This window comes from Helianthus annuus, chromosome 15, assembly GCF_002127325.2.
Source record: "Helianthus annuus cultivar XRQ/B chromosome 15, HanXRQr2.0-SUNRISE, whole genome shotgun sequence".
Taxonomy (NCBI): Eukaryota; Viridiplantae; Streptophyta; class Magnoliopsida; order Asterales; family Asteraceae; genus Helianthus; species Helianthus annuus.
In genome coordinates, this window is record NC_035447.2 from 16704650 (window position 1) to 16722103 (window position 17454).

Here is a 17454-nt window from a genome sequence, read left to right on the forward strand (position 1 = left end):
CGTCATCGGTTGGGGTGTGACAGAACACCACTATGTAAAAAAATAAATAAAAAATGTTTTGACAACTTGCATAAAAAATTTTTTTTACGCCCCTAATCGCCGATCCGAGCTTTTCTAAACGTCACGCGCAAATTTAATTTTCAAACGTATGCAAAAACAGAAGGCGTACAATACTTTTTACGTACGTTTGAAAAATGTTTTTACGTAAGTTGTCGAATATAAAATATTTTTTTTTGCGCACGGTGTCGAATGAAAAAAAATGTTTTTTTACGTCCCTTATCGTTGGTCCGAGCTCCTCTAAACGTCACGCGTAAATCTATTTTTCAAACGTATGTAAAAACGGCACGCGTAAATGTTTAGTTTTTACATACTTTTGAAAATTTGTTTCTCGTACGTTGTCGAATGCAGAAAAAATTTCGCGCACGATGTCGAATGTAGAAAAAATTCGCGCACGAAGTCGAATGTTAAAAAAATGTTTTTTATTACACATGATAAAAAAATGGTTTCTTACACCCCTGATCGCCGGCCCGAGCTATTCTAAACGTTTGTGGAATGTAAACGCTCTGTTTTTTTTCTTTGATTTTCGTAGGTGTTGGGGCTTTTACGTTCAAATGACGATGATAACGAACAAAAAAATGAAGATAAAAAACGCTCTGTTTTTTTTCTTTGATTTTCATAGTGTTTTTTTTTTTTTTTTTTTTTTTTTTGTATTTGTAATAAAAAACATGTGTTATAATTAATTCTTTTTTTTTTAAAATAGATAAACGTAATTAATGTTGACATGAAGAGTGATGTAGTCTATGATGTTTGATTGTTAGTTTGACAAGTTGATATGACTAGTATACAAGTAAAATTTTCCAAAATACCCTTCTTGTACTATGTATTCTTTTTTAATCAATAAAATCACTACAAGACAAATCAAATGCAAATCAAATTTTCCAAAATATTCTTCATGTACTATGTATTCTTTTTTAATCAATAAAATACTACAAGACAAATCAAACTTAAACACTTCAATCTCAACTACTACTCATACATAGTGGTGCACAAAAAACCCGAACCCGGAAAAAAAACCTAGAACCGGGTATTATAAAACCCGGGTTTTTTATACCCGAACCCGACCCTACCCATATGGTAGGGACCGGGTTTTCATATCTGATCTAAAACCCGAACCCGGAACCGGGTTTTTTTATACCTGGTTTATACCCGGTTTTTCGTAGTACCCGGTTTTATAAATACCCGGAACCGTTTTTTATAAATACCCGAAACCGGGTTTTATAAATACCAGGTTATGGGTTTTATAAGACTTCTAGTTCTTATGATTTAACAAAATTATGTATGCAACTTAATGTAATCTTGTTTAATTATTGGGTTTCTAAGAATTATGTATGCACTTTGATGTAATCTTGTTTAAAAATGTCACTAAAGTTGAATAAGCTAAACCATCCACTAAAACAATAAAGAAGCATTTAATACCCAGTCGGGTTTTTTTAATACCCGGTGTGGGTTTTTTGCCAACCCGATGCATACCCGAACCCTACCCGATGCATAGCCGAACCCTACCCGAACCCGGAAATAGGGTATTATAATACCCGGGTTTTATAAAACCCGACCTGGACCCTACCCGAACTCGGGTATATAGGGTATACTGTTTTTGTAGAAAAACCGGACCCGGGCCCAACCCAGTTTTAAAAAGACCGATTTTATAAAACCCGATCCTATCTGAACCCAGTTCCATACCCAAAACTAATTTTTTAAAAAACCCGATTTGTGCACCACTACTCATACATGAGAGAGATCTAGACTGGATAATGGTTTTTACCATTCTCAAAAGATGGTTTCTATTTTAACCCATCCCTACCGCCCACTGTCGTTATATAATATTTCATTGTTTGTTTGGAGTTGGTAATTCTTCCACTAGTTTTGGGCATTCATGTTAAGAAAAGGTACCTCTCTCTCTCTCTCTCTTACACACATACACTTAATTTGAGTTTGTTTATTGTTGCATTGAAATCACGAGTATGATTCGGAGGTGAAAATTTCCCATAGGTTGCTAATTGTATGAATTTTGAAATCATGAGTAGAAATTTTGATGATTAATTGAAACCCCTTTTCCTGAAATTAGGTCTAGGGTTCATATCTCCATTTTGGTATCGTTGTTGTTTATAGGTCCTTGAATAATTGTAACATTTGCATAAACTAAAATTGAGTAGATGTTTATGGTTTTTCACCTGAACAAGTATCTTTATAGTGTTGTAAAAATCGTTAGGCGGGTACCTGCTAACAATTAATCGGATTAGAATTTTCATACGTAATTTTTCAAACTTATATATAATCAGATCGATATGTATATAATACTTCAAAGCTTAAACATAACAAATCAACCACTTAAAAATACAAACATTAACATATTAGTTCAAATACTTCAAAATAAAACATGGACCGATTTGGTCCGCCTTTGACTGACTGCCGATTATTGGGTCTGACTAGGGGTGCTAAACGGGTCGTGTTCGCGGGTTGGCAGGTTCAACCCGACCCGAACCCAAAAATTTTAGACGAACCCGAACCCGAAAATTGTGTCTTACATATGAACCCGCACACGGCCCGAATATTCGTGGGTTGACCCAAACACGACCTATTCAACCTGAACTTTTTTGTTTTTCAATTTTTTTATCGGAAGTTAATAACTTAATATATTAAATTTACTACAATAAACACAAATGTATATAATACAATTACATTTCTTTTTTTGAGGTTATAGTTATGACATAAAATACACATTCAATTTAATTTATGACATAAAACATATTGTAAAAAACAAAATATAATATAAATGGGTTAAACGGGTCAACCCATCAACCCGACCAGGTTGACCCAAACCTGACCCGTTTAGCTAAACGGGTCCGTGGGTTCAACCTGAAACTGACCCGGACCTGTTTAGACTAAACTCATACCTGCGAATTTCGTGTTAGGTTCGTGTCGGGTCAAAAATTCACACCCCTACTGACTAGGTGAAATTTAATTGCTTGTTAATGTTGTGAAAGACATGATATCCCCCTTAGTTGTTTGCTGACAAATATACTTTTGTTTTCTCAACTATGTAGGTGCTTTCTTTCTAGTTGAGTTGTTCTTCCAGTTGTATTGAATCATCTATGTTTGGAACATGTAACGTTGTATGACAGGATTGCTTGTACATATAAACAAACAATGGCAGCTTCTATTATACTTCCATCTTTCATTTGACTTTGTTTGACTCTTTTTTCGTTTTCGGGTTTGCACCTCAAGATAAAGGAATTTCAGTACAAACTATACTGGAACTCGGACCGACTCTACCTTTATTTGGGTTCTAAGTTGAGTTGTTTCTGTTTTTTTTTTTAATTTAAATTTCGGATTTTAATTATGTTTGTTTATTGTGTTGATCCCTAGCCCATTTGCTGCTGCTAGATACCATAGATTTGTGATAGACAAAAACAACTTTCCTAGTGATGCAAGTGCAACACGATATATATAATATACGATATGGTTCATTTTAGCCGATAACATAAACCTTGATCATGGACATGGTTTAAATGATTGTTTCACATGTTTTATAATGTACTATATATATGTCATGTCTCCAGAGCCACTCCGCCACTTGTGTAGTATGTTGCCAAAAATATCATAAAAGGACACATAGATATCATTTTCAGTTATTTCCGCCGCTATAAAACCCTGTCCGTCGTAATAGAACTTCATTTCGTCAAGGTTCCATGGATTGATATCTCCCTTCCATGCCTTTGATCCGCCTCCGCTTGTTAGAAACTGAAGCTGACTGCACGCGTGCAAATAACTAACGTATCTACATTTTTAACTCGAATTATATTGTAGTCCAAAAAATGTAAATGAGTTTACCTGTTTGAATGACTAATATGCTGCAAGCAATGGTCATGCCCATTTATGTATAGATTCACCTCATTTTCCTAAAAAATATATATATATATATATATATGGTTATTTTATATGGGGTAAGTAATGTACAAAGTCGAATTAATATGCAAATGTAAAAAGGGTAATTTGGCGGAGATGGTACAAAACTACAAATAAAATTAACGTTCTAAATGTACAAATTAACGCTATAAAAATGAAGACTCTAGTTTTTATACGTTTAACATGTTAAATCAATTTGTATTTAATCCTAACACTATATATATAGGGTTAGGGTAAAATGAATACTTATGAGTTGTGAGAACTTAGAAAACTCGGCCTTACGAAAGTTTTTTTTAATTTTTTTAACCAAAAATCCTAAAAACATCATCTCTTCAATTTTTTTTTTTCATTTACGGCAGCCGTAAATGCTGTAAAAAATGATGTCATGCTTATGTTATCAGTTTTTTACAGCTGCTGTAAGGGGTCGAAAAACACCATTTCGAATTTTTTTTAGTTTTTTTTTTACGGCAGTCTTTCTAAATATTTTAATCTAGGGGTGTGAAAAATATGGGGGCAAAACTCGCACGAGAAGGTCGAATTCTCTATGTTCTTATAACTCGGAGTGGTTTTCCCTAATTGATCTTGATCCTATATATATATATATAGAGTAAGGTTAACATACGAAAAGCCTTATCATACATCACGTAGGAGACAATGGTAACCGTTGGATCAGGGGTATAATCACGCATGGGACCACATAATCACGCATGGGACCACATAATCACGCATGGGACTATAATCACGCACGTTCTATGATAATAACGCACGTTATATTTTTTGTCATGTATGTTAATGTAGGTTAAGCCCTGAAGTACATTATACTTTCTATATATATATATATATGAATATTCATGATATATACTATACATACATACCAGAAGAATGGGCAAAAGTTTGTCCACAAGCTCTTGAGTATTGCCATGGTGACCAGCACTGAATATTGTATGATGTCCAACCACTATTTTCCATTTCGAGCTTGATTCTTTTAACGCTAAATCCACATCCTGCATATATATAAACCGTCCTCATTACCGATTTTCTGAACAAAATGTAACAAGTTATTTTCACAAAATAAGTCATTACTAAATACACTAAAAAGCTTATTATGTAGAAGAGTGAAGCTAATGAAACTTTTTCTTTGTTTATCATAACATTATACTTTTTGAAATAAATTGTTTATTAACTTGATAGCATGAACCCATCCTAAAGAATCCACCACTGCCATCCTTCACACCTTTTTATATGTTCTTTGACCTGGAAGTTTGTAAACTTGTATACAAATCATAATATGGAAGAAGTACGTCTCTCTAGAGATATGGTGTGGTGGTAATGTGTCTCACCTCTATCTAAGAGGTGAAGGGCTTAAATTCTACAAGGTGGGAATTTTTTTCATCTATTGTTATTTCTAGTCTAGACTTGTAGTCAAACTTTTTTTTTTAATGAGAAAGGTTACATTACTCTTACTTCTGTATTACAACAATAAATACTAATTTACATCTCATGTAAGGATTTAAACCCTGATTTTTTTATCTAAGAGGCAAGAGCTTCTACCACACAACTATAGCTGGAATGGTGTAGTTGTAGTCAAACTTCTCACCTTTAAAAGACGAGACATATATTCTTCTCGAGGAAGCACACCTCTCCAGTCGTATTGATGGTCTGTCTCTGTAAAATATTTGTCTTGGAAAGGTGTTGTATCCACAAAGAATAATTCAACATTTCCTGTGTGATTAACCCCATAATTAATACATACATACATACATACATACACATAGAGGAATGATTTTTTTTCATAAACCGTATAATATGTTAAAACTACGAGAACCACATAATCCTTTTTGTACATTATGCATAAAATATAACTAGAGATAGTGGGAGAGGAAATATGACAGTTACATGAGTGTTAGGTGTATCACATTTAAAACAATTGGTACACGCATACACTATATAGATCGTGTAATTTTCACAAATGTTTTTTTTGAAGGCATAGATTCTATGATTATAGATTATAACAGTTCCTTCCATATCACACACATATATATATGTATGTGTGTGTATATATAACATCTTATTTAATACTACAATGGGGATGGTTCAAATGAAAACCACTTTTATTGTGAAAACTCGAAAACTAACTAAAAAAAGCCTAAAAAACACACCAATTTTTTTTTTCAATTTTTTTATAAAAATCGCAGGTTTTTTTATATAATTTTTTTTTCAATAATTTTTTTTTTGTAGTACACATGTGTAATAATACACATGTGCAGTACACTTTATTTTTGAAATTTTTTTATATATATAAAAAAATAGCGAAAATTGTTATGCAAAAAAAAAATGGTATGTTTTTTTGGCTTTTTTAATTAGTTTTCGAGTTTTCACAATAACTAGTGGTTTTCATTTGAACATTCCCCTATAATAATATTTGTGAAATATAAATTATATAAAATGAATTACGTACCAGCATGCAGAATAAAAGATCTCATGCAAAACCATTTATCATCTCTTTGTCTGAGGGTTGGACTCAACTGTGCCAAGGCATTACCCCTATAGTCATGGTTCCCCAACACTGAAAAATCAAATCAAATCCAACTGGATTAGTTATTTTTTTTTATGTAAAATAATAATTGTATTTAAAATGTAATTAAATTGTTTCGGTTTACACTAATTACCTGAGTACCATTGTTTCTGTAAGCTTGGGGCAGTATAGACATTTGTAAACGAGTCGTAAAATGTGGGATCGTGTTCGTCAACTAAACCACTGTCGTAGAAGTTGTCACCGGTGGAAACAATGAAGTCGACATCCATTTTGTTCCCTACGTTACCCATCTGACAATGAATTTTAGATTGTTAATTATATAAAATGATTAATAAATAGACACATAATATACAAGTCCGACAAAAGCAATACCAATAATGTTATCAGTTCAATATTATTTTTTTTCACTTTCAATTATAAAATAGTTTAATCTGAATGAGATGCGTTCTATCCTTGATGAATCATGGTAGGACCTAATTAATAAAAGGTCCATATACTATAGCTTCATACAAAAATGGATTAATTAAAAACAATTTTGTAACATTCAATTCTATCCTTTGTAAAAACTAATGTTATATTTTATTCATCAAGAGTAGTTTTGGTTTTGTCTTTAGTTACTTCAATGAATTTTCCAAGAAGTGTATCAGTCCAAAAATATTTACTACTTAAACACATTTATCTCAATCCTAAAATATTTACTACCTACTTAAACACGTTTAAGGCGGCATGTCTGACAACTTTTGAATGTTTAAATGTTGAATAAGTAAGAGGTTCGAACCATTAAGCGCTGAACCAGTAAGAGGTTCGAACCATTAAGAGGGAGTATAACGCTTAACCGTTCCGAGTAGGGCTGTAAACGAACCGAACGTTCAGCGAACAGTTCGTGAACCGTTCGGCGGGAAGTTCGTTTATGTTCGTTCGTTTAATAAATGAACGAACATGAAAAGGAAATTTCGTTCGATTAGTTAAATGAACGAACATGAACATGAACAGAGGTCTCGTTCGTTCGATTGTGTTCGTGAACGTCCGGTAAGGTGTTCGTGAACGTGTTCGTGAACATGTTTACGAACATTCGTTGATTTGCGTTCGTTTATGTTTGTATGTTTGTGTTTTAATTGAAGATCTTTGTACTTTTTTATATTTTATTTGTACTTTTTATATTATTAAACTTTTATTTATTTTATTACCCTAACAATTAAACTAGGAAACCCATTTTCATCTTGTTTATGCATCATTTCCCTTTCATTTCTCATTATTTACATCGGCGAATACGATCGACCTCCGTAACACAATAAGGGATTCAAGTTCGAGTGCTACTCTCTTGGCCATCTATCTTTATCCTTCGTCGCGTTCGCCAAATTTATTTGTGTTTGTTTGTGTTCGTGAACCGTTCGCGAACACGCTCATTTCCTTAATGAACGAACACGAACATAAAATCTGGTTCGGTAAGTGTTCATGAACCGTTCGTGAACACATTTATTTCCTTAACGAACGAACACGAACAAGGCCTTGTTCGTGTTCGTTCGGTTCGTTTACAGCCCTAGTCCCGAGACAAATGTTTGACCAATTCAGATTAGTGGTCTTAACCATTCAGAATCAGTATAATGCTTAACCATTCAGAGGCAAATGTCTGAATCATTCAGACATCTGCTTGCGAAACAAACAGTCTGAACCATTAAGTACAGAACCAATAAAAGGTCTGAACCATTAATAGCCCCATTAAAAGCTAAACAAACAACCTCTTAGCTCATTTGGCTGTAAAGATTATTCTCAACTAGAACCAACACATTTAAAAGACTAAGGTGTCATAACCATCCTCTTAGAGAATCATCGTTTTCCATTAGGTTTATCCAACTGTCTTAAAGTATGAAGGGTAAATTTGATAGCATTTGTGAGTTACGATATCAATCTCTTATACCAATCAATATCGTATGTTATGTCATGAAGTTCCAACGACCTGAGTTTCTCTAATCAAAGTCGTTTAACCATAGATGTTTTCTCTCAATCTCTCATACACAACCAAAACCGTTAAAACGCGTTGGTGATATTTAAGACAAAGAATTCCTTATACTTAAACATCTTCTTATTTTATTATATTAATTAATGTGAAATTACTTAAAGTTGTGTTACATGATGTATCATTTACATATGTATATTTTAAAAACACAATAACAATATATTATTTTAATGGAATTAATCATTGTAAAGGATGAAAACTGAAAAGGAATATGAATGCAAAATTATTTAATAAGATTGTTTAAGTTGTCTTTTTAATTAGAACGTGGTTGATTATATAAAATATATGTGAATACAAAAAAGCTTTGTTTAGCTAGCTTAAAATATTTTATACAAGGAACATGTGAATAAACTTAGCAAACATTGTTAGTATACCTTAAAATATTTTTTAATAATCAAGGAACATGTGAATATTGTGGACTTATAGTTTATCCATGCATGTGCTCGTCTCGTCTTCTTAAAACAAATATACTCAACACATTCAATACAAATGGAACATTAATTTATATGGGGTTACTAATAAAATAGAAAGTAGGGAAAATCAATTATTTCAATAATATATGCATAGCATGTCAGTAATATTGGTGCATGAATGCTATAATGGACAAAATGAGTTAGGTGAAAAATCCACGAGATGTAAAAAATACTACTAACAAATATAGGTTCAAGTCTCACAAGCAATAGTTGAATTTTAAAAATAGTTTTTAATTATTTCAATAATATATTAATAGCATGTCAGTAATATTGGTGTATGATGTATGAATACTATAATGGACAAAATGAGTCTGGTGAAAATCTACGAGATGTCGAGATGTAAACAATACTAATAACCATGGCTGCCCTGACAGTGGGCGGGGAGGACCCGGTCAGGACACGTGCTTTTTCGGGGCACATTTAAAAAAATCCGATATATACATATATATGTGTTTTGAGCATTGAAAGAGTTTAACTAAACATAGAAGAGTTAGACCAAGTGTTCTTAAGAAAAACATTATGACCAAAGTAGGGAATTCTTTTATCAACGACTGAATAACTATCTTCTGTCTAAATTTCCTATTCCTAACATCACAAAGTACTGATAAAAAAATAAATAAAGCTAGTAGTGTTCCATAAGGTAATCAAAGTAACCTGATAAGCGACATTGGACTGGTTGTAGAGTCCTCTCCTACCCCAATCACCGATGGCCAAAAACCTTAGAGATCCGTCGGCTTTCACCGGATGTTGAAAGCGTTGAAGCTCTGCCGCCACCATAACCACCACTGTCATAACATATACTAGCAGATGAATGACGATGTGAAACTTTGTTGCCATGGATGGCTAGGAAGAGGACTAGAAGAGAGATGTGGAGGTTCATCAATGCATGAAACCATGAGGTGATTTATATAATGTTATCCACAATAAATAAAACTAGTTATTCTATCAAATTTAATAATAATAGTTTTGAGTATCGCAACTTGATAGTGTAGTGATTAATAAGAAACAACTCAAATCATTTATTCAATATTTTAGGGGAAAAACAATTTTCATTTGTTAAAATAACTATAAAAATATGAATTATCACTATAGCATACCAATGCCATTGGCCAACGGAAGTTAGTTGTTGCTACAACTAAAATACTTGCAGGTATTTTATAATTTTAACTAGTTTTAAGCCCCATGCGTTGCGAGGCGGGAGCGTAAAACCGTGCTATCAGCGTTACTTTGTGAGAGCAACCGAACGACGATCAAAATCACCAACCGTAGTATGGTTTTGTTATTAGTAAAAATACAAACACATATTTATTTATAACTTCTATTTATTTATACCTACTTAGTAAATAGATATTAATTTTATATTTGCATACAACGTACTTATCTTATATCAATACCAATCACTTTATACTTGTAAAATTAACAAAAAATGTCTCTTGAATTTGAAACATGTAATTAATGATTTATAAATGTGTGGTTCAAAAACAGTCGATTCCTACATCAATAATGTAAATATTTTAGTATATCATGTAATACGTACAAATACAATTCATTGCCAATATGGCAATGCGCCAAGCTTGTGAGAAATTTCTAGGAAGCTTCGTCCAAATATATAAATAATCAAAGTTACTTGAATTGGAATTGGACAATTTATTGTTAAGTTCAACAATATAAGGTGTGTTAATCGTACTAGAGAAACTTAAAATTGGAAACGGCGAAAATTTAAATTCAGTTTTTGGTTTATTTAAGTGGTTTCTAGACCGAATCAAATTATAGTTAGGTTTTATGATAGAATTAGTGAGACTTGTTTGCGTGAAGTGACTCTGAAGGAGTATGGCCTCAAATCCTGCGTAAGGCATTAAAAGACATGTGTGCAAAGGATTATACCCAGACTTAACAAAACTATACATAGCTATAACTAGAGCATGCGCCTAGGCCAGTCCGGCGCATGCAGCGCAGTGACATCTAAGACGAGTACAATAGTACAGACGGCAGGTGCTGCAACCAATCAACATGCGGCAAGCTTAGCCCAGACAACTCCCACAATGGCCAATCGCGTAGGAGACAAGAAGTACTGATGGACAATGATGTGGAACCAATCAAGTTGCGTCGTTCACTGTTCCATGATCTCCACTCACAACTGGTAACAGACTTGACAATAAGGACAATCGTCAGGCCACCTGGCTCCAATTGGTTTGTGGTAGATGGTAGTGATAATGAAGCTGCTATTCATATATCTTAAAATCCAGTACAACTCGACCGAACAAAACAATTCGAGGTGGATAGAAACTTCATTAAAGAAAAATTAGAAGCATGGATCTTTGAAATAGTGTCCATTCCTTCTAAAGACTAGTTAGTTGATATCTTAACAAAAACCGTCACTCGAAGAATCTTCATTAATTGTTTGGACAAGTTGAATTTTAGAGATCCCACCATTCAACTTGGGAGAGAATATGGAAAATAAAGAGAAGATTCTTAGAGGAAATTATGGGATCACTAAAAAGGAAAACATCATCTCCCATTTGGCAAGGATCAACTCACGATATTTGTTTTTTTATCTTTTAACCAAAATTAGTAAAGGTTCATCAAGTAAATATCAATTACAATTCTCTGCAATTCTTGCCTTAACAACATAGTCTAGTCGAGCTTGGGCTCGGCTCAGCTCAGCTCAGCTTGTTTCTAGCCCTAGTTATTCTCATAAAGCTTTTGCAAGGAAATCCATTGACCACTAAAATCTCTGACGTGAAAGAAAGTTGTGAACGTTGAAGAGATCGAGGATGATAAGTGAGGGTGATTATGGTCCATGATCAAGTACCGTCCATGCCCAACATTGCAAGTTTTGCGGGATAGAAAGGAGGTGGTCCATGACCCCTTGTATCACGGAAGCCGATTTTTAAGAGGTTTTTTTCCAAACAAATAACTGGCATGGATGCATGACCCCTTAGAGATGCAAATTTTCCCTTCTCTCGAAATGGTAGTGGCGCTATAAAACTGAGTCAACGACGTTCTAGTGAAAAATAGTTAAAGCGATACACTTTTCTAAAACATCTTGTACTTGTCTTCCAGTAGCTTCAAGCATAGTAGCTTCAAGCATAGCTGGAACCTGGAAGGCTATTGCTAACATCCAAAAACACTTTGAAAGGCTGAATATTAATGTTGGGAGCTTAATCACTGGTAAAGTGGGCAAGGATGTTTCCTAATCAAATTTTGTTAGAAAGAGACAAGTTACGCTCTGTTAGAGATTGCGGGTCACTCAAAAATGGTTGGAGGTGGAAACGGTTGACTTGGTTAAACACTTTGAAAGGCTGAATAAAAGGAGAAGCAGAGGGGTATACGAGGATGATTAGAACGAATCCATTCTAAACCAATTAAATTGAATCCTTGGGCAGCAATCTGAATTGTAACAGCTGTTAGGACACTTGGGATCATCTTATGAACTCTCTAACACATGGCAATAATCCAAACAAATCCCAAAAACTATAAATAGGTGAAGGTCTCATTCATTCAATCTTGCACCTTCCTTTCCTTTCTCTCTAACTCTCAATTTTGGAAGTTCCTAAGCAATTGGGAGCATCCTCTGAGTTTTCCTCAGTCCCTAGGACCACTTGTGAGTGTTCCTTTTGTGACTAGTTCATTTTATAGGCCTTTAAAGCCGAAAAGTCAAGCGTTTATGATAAACGCTTTGACTTTTAGTTAGACCTTAAACGGTCAAGCCATTGTTCGCAAAGAACATGGCTACATGATCGTAATTAGGTAACTGTTAATCCCTTAAAAAGGCACCTCCTAAGAATCATGTTTGCTTGGTCAATTGACGAGTCAACATAATATTATCTTAAAAAGTCAACGGGTCAGTTTTTGAAATAATTGCAATATGAGTTTAGAAGTGTTCTAAAATATGTTTTATCACTTAAACAACTTAGTAATAATTATTAGAACATGTGTAAACATGTTCGACTCGTCAATTCCAGTTTTAGGGTCGGTTCGCAACCGAAAGTCGCGATGTTTGACTTCTGCGTTGACTTTTGATTATGAACCGAACTAGATTAGTTTACTACTGATTTTATGTAGCATAACCCTATAAGGTTATATTATACGATCATACTAGAAATCTTAGTTTTTGCACATGTTCCGTTAATATGCCGTACTTTGACTATTACGCCCTTTTTAGCAAAAATAATGTTTTAGACACCAATAAGCTTCCAAACAACTTAGGTACTGATATGTTAACATGTTTAACATATTTCGATGTTACAAACCTGATCATAAACTGAGTTTGCGCGTAATGTCGTAATTTATGCTTTAAATTGACTAAAATGCCCTTTAGGCGCATAGATCGGTTTTAAGCATAATTTTTCATACCAAACTCATTGCCTACTGATGTAATATCATAATTAGGATAATTTGGGATGTCCATTCAGTTTACAAACTGAGTTTACGCATACGTTCTTAAATTATGTCCTTAAATGACGATAATGCCCTTTTTGCACCTAAAATAGTTTTAAAGCATAATTTTTATACAAAACCTTTTGACCACTGATATGTTATATTAATTAACATATTTTAGTCATATAAACCTAGACATAACATCAGTTTTCCTTAAACATCGCACATATCGTCATTTAACGGTTTTTAACGCCGTTTCGGCGCGTAGTATGGTTTTAAACCATAACTACCAACCAAGACTTGTTACCTGCTGATTTTATAAATCATTTTAAATATTTTTACAGTAGGTATATGGTATAAACTCAGATTCCCAAATTAGCCTTCAAAACTATGTGTGAAATTACCAAAATGCCCCTACGGAGCATAGTTTGGTTTTAAACTATAAAATACACATATGTTTGATAACCTACTGATATTATATCATAAATAAAGTATTTTCACATAATGTTTATGGTCGTAACATCAGATAGTACACAAGTTCCTTTTATACGTCGTAAAATGACTAAAACGCACTTATGAGGCATAGTTTGATTTTAAAACCTTAACGGGCATACAAGTTGATATCCTACTGATATTATAAGTTGTTTAAAGTATATTATCATATGGAACTTGTTCATGACTTATCCGGTTACTCGTTATCGCTTATACGCGTACGGTTAGACTTACGTAACTAGTTTACGTAAGTTTACTGAAACTAGTTAAACCTTATCATTTTTACTTCAAAATCCAGAATGTATTTAGTTTACCAATATTATACAAGTCTTCACACTTATTGGGTCTAAATTACATTCTATTCCGGTCATCGCTTAATCTAACATATCGTACCGTTTCTAATACTTTAAGTTAGCCGGTCTAGGTCTATGACCTAAATAAGACCCGTTAGCATTCTAAAATTGGTTATATATTACCATCATTCCAGACTAGAGCCTCCCAGTAAAAGCTATCTGCATTTAGTTAGATTGGATACAACTGAGTTATATGAATCTTGCTGTGAATCGAGTAGTAGCCCAGGTAAATACTTTTAACCTATTTTCCCTTATACGGGCTTGGGATACGGTAAATTATTTTCGCTTGGTCGGGTGTGGGATCAATCGAATGCCGGATTGTGGCTAGTAAATCCGCATAACCCGTTTTGATATTGTTTTGTTGATAACTTAAACATTAGGGGTTAACGACCGTGTCCTAGATATCCTCGGCTCATTTAAGTTACTAATGGCCATTTAGGGGTTAACGACCTGACAGATGCTAATGCAAATTACCCACAAGGTGGGGATAACTCCATCGTGGGTTCATAAGTGGTGAGTCAGTTAATAACGTCTCGGTCTCTGTACTGGGCCCCATATGTACTGACAACATGTAAACCTGCATACAAGGTTATAAACATAGCTTTCCCAAGTTATAAAAGATTTTCGTGCCTCGTGTACCTAAACCAATTTTTGAAACATTTTCAAATGAGTCAGTTAATTGTATTTACCAGTGTAAACTGACGTATTTTCAAAAGACTAAGTAACAGGTACTATACGCAAATAGGCTGAGAGCTGCTTAGTGTCAATAAAGGATCGTGCAAATCCTTAGGATGCCCTAAAGTCTGCTAAACTTCATTTTATACATTCTGTAATGATCCGCCTGTGGATTTGATATTACAAGCTCGTCTGTAATTAATACTTTGGTATATTCAGACATTTGGGTTTGTAATAATATTTTATATTCCAAGACTTCCGCTGTGCTATTCTGTGTATGTTTGACCATGACGATACCAATTTTACGTCACGATACTCCCCACCGATCCCACCGGGCTGGGCTGTAAAAATCGGGGTGTGACATGGTGGTGGTCTCGTCTGTTTATAATGATCTCGATAGTAATGGTTGACGGTGGGGAAGGCAGTGAAAATGATAGAGGTGCGGTTTGCAGGCGGTGACAGTGGTAGTTGACGGTCAACGGAAGGTGGTGATAATGGTGGAGGTGCGGTGGGGATGGTGGTGGTGCAGTGGTGATACGGTGGTGTTAATGGTGGTGGTAGGGGTCTAGATGAGAGAGAGAGAGGGGAGGGATGGACAGGTGTGTGAAATCTTTGTGTGTGCAGGTGTGTATAATCGCTTAGGAAAGCTGCCTGCTTTTTCTTTATGGCTTGAGACCGATGCCTTCATTGAAGTACTTCCTTAGCTTAGGAGAGGATGTCCTATTGCCAATTGGAGGAAGCAAGAAAAAGGTATTCAGCAAGAAGTGTACTACGAAAGAGGAGTTCTTTGACAGTATGTATAATTTATTATAATATTAAAATGTTTATGCATTAGACACTTGTTCCTTATACTCTTGGGTATATAAAAGTTGTTCTTTTTGTGTAAATGACTAAATTGCCCTTGTAGTTAACAAAATTGGTGGAGGATGATAGAAACTTGGACTCAAATTGTTAAGAAAAGTGGCTATAGGGACTTAGGGCGTTAACCATTTTGATTTTGGACTCAAGTGGTTATAACGCCTAAAACACAGGAACTCAAAAAGTAATTTACCCTTTATTTTATAAAAATTTTGATTTTAATGTTTTTATAAAGTAAATAATAATGACAAGATAAATTACTTTTTATATAAAGTATAAATAAAATACAAATTCTTTAAAATAAAGTTATTGTAATATCCGGAATATTTTTATAATTATAACGGATGTTTTAAAACTACTCAAACTAAAACATATTTTTTTATGTATATGTAAGTATGCGTTTATAAAAACAAAATATTAGACAAATTTATATCGATAATAGAAACTACTAAATTAATTTGACGTTTAAAAAATCGTTAATAAACTCCAGTAAACAAATTCTAAATATATAATATGTAAATAATATAAATGCAATGTTAAAAATATATATGCAGTTTAAGACATTCTATTATTTCCTATTGCATATGTATTAGTATTATTTACATATTATATATTTAGAATTTATTTACCAAAGTTTATTAAAGATTTTTTTAAACGTCAAATTAATTTATTAGTTTCTTTTATCGATATAAATTTGTCTAATATTATCATTTTTTAAACACATACTTACATATACATAAAAAATACCTTTTAGTTTGAGTTGTTTTAACACGTCTGTATAATATATATATATGGGAAATAGCCAAAATAGCCAAGACTTTTCCCAAGTTTCAAGAATAGCCAATTCAAACGGCTCCATAAGACTTTTCCTCAAACCTGAAACGTCTCAAAGAATAGCCACCCACTGAAAGCCACGTGTCCACAAGTGATGCTGAGACGTTTCAGAACTTTGGAAACAACAGACATATTTCAGAACTCTGCAAAAACCCCTGCTGAGACGTTTCCCAAATATTTTTAATGTCAACATCCATCACCACCCCACCTGCCAAAGTTCAGTAATAATGTCAACATCCTTTTCATGCCACCGATTAAATTCACATACACCCTATCACCACCCCACCTTATTACCCTTCCTTTCATTCCCCTTCAAACCCTCCACAGATCTGTTTCATCTCTCTCTTCCACTACCACCACCATCTACATCCATCACCACCCCACCTGCCATAATAAGGAACTTTGTCTCAGCAGGGGAAACCCTAAAAAGCACAAAGTTCTGACCTAAAAGATAACAACTCGCATAAAAACGTTAAAAGCACAACTGCAATTAGCCACCACCATTGTCGTTTGCATCAGCTGAAACCCTAAGACCAGTCACCACCATCGTAGCTCAGGTCTTGAAACAGAGGGTGGTTGTTCTCCGCCAATGCTCGTCGGAAAGGCGGCGCCGCCGTGGGAGGCGACGACGGTGAGCCCCGGCGGTGAACGAACGAGAAAGGGAGAGAGAGGCAAGAGAGATAGAACGACGAGGGAGAGAAGGAGGGCCGACGCCCCTCGTCGGCGACGACTCCGGCAGCTACGGCTCATCTCTATTTCAGATCGAAGATGTTACGTTGAGAATAAGAGTGATGAAGATGTTATGTTGAGAATAAGAGTGATGAATAGAGTAGTATCAGATCGAAGATGTTATCAAAATGTCACATTTTC

General features: G+C 34.3%; 1 protein-coding gene and 1 long non-coding RNA gene across 3 annotated transcripts; one reads left to right on the plus strand and one right to left on the minus strand.

The window, feature by feature from the left end:
* Positions 1–1766: 1766 nt before the first annotated feature.
* On the plus strand, positions 1767–3336 carry LOC110910935. The gene is made up of 2 exons (XR_002576593.2): positions 1767–1946; positions 3105–3336. It is a non-coding gene; the product is annotated as an uncharacterized LOC110910935 (long non-coding RNA).
* A 144-nt stretch (positions 3337–3480) lies between these two features.
* On the minus strand, positions 3481–9888 carry LOC110910934 (purple acid phosphatase 3). Of its 2 annotated transcripts, XM_022155509.2 has the most exons (7): positions 9647–9888; positions 6636–6792; positions 6425–6532; positions 5564–5688; positions 4842–4970; positions 3892–3959; positions 3481–3811 (listed from the first exon to the last, which is right to left on the minus strand). In XM_022155509.2, the coding sequence occupies exons 1-7, from the start codon at positions 9827–9829 to the stop codon at positions 3598–3600; spliced, it is 984 nt and encodes a 327-aa protein (XP_022011201.1). In that variant the 5' UTR covers positions 9830–9888; the 3' UTR covers positions 3481–3597. The 2 variants fall into 2 exon arrangements, with proteins under 2 accessions (XP_022011201.1, XP_035840097.1); XM_035984204.1 differs by lacking the exon at positions 3892–3959 and having other exon boundaries at positions 3703–3838.
* Between the last annotated feature and the right edge of the window lie 7566 nt (positions 9889–17454).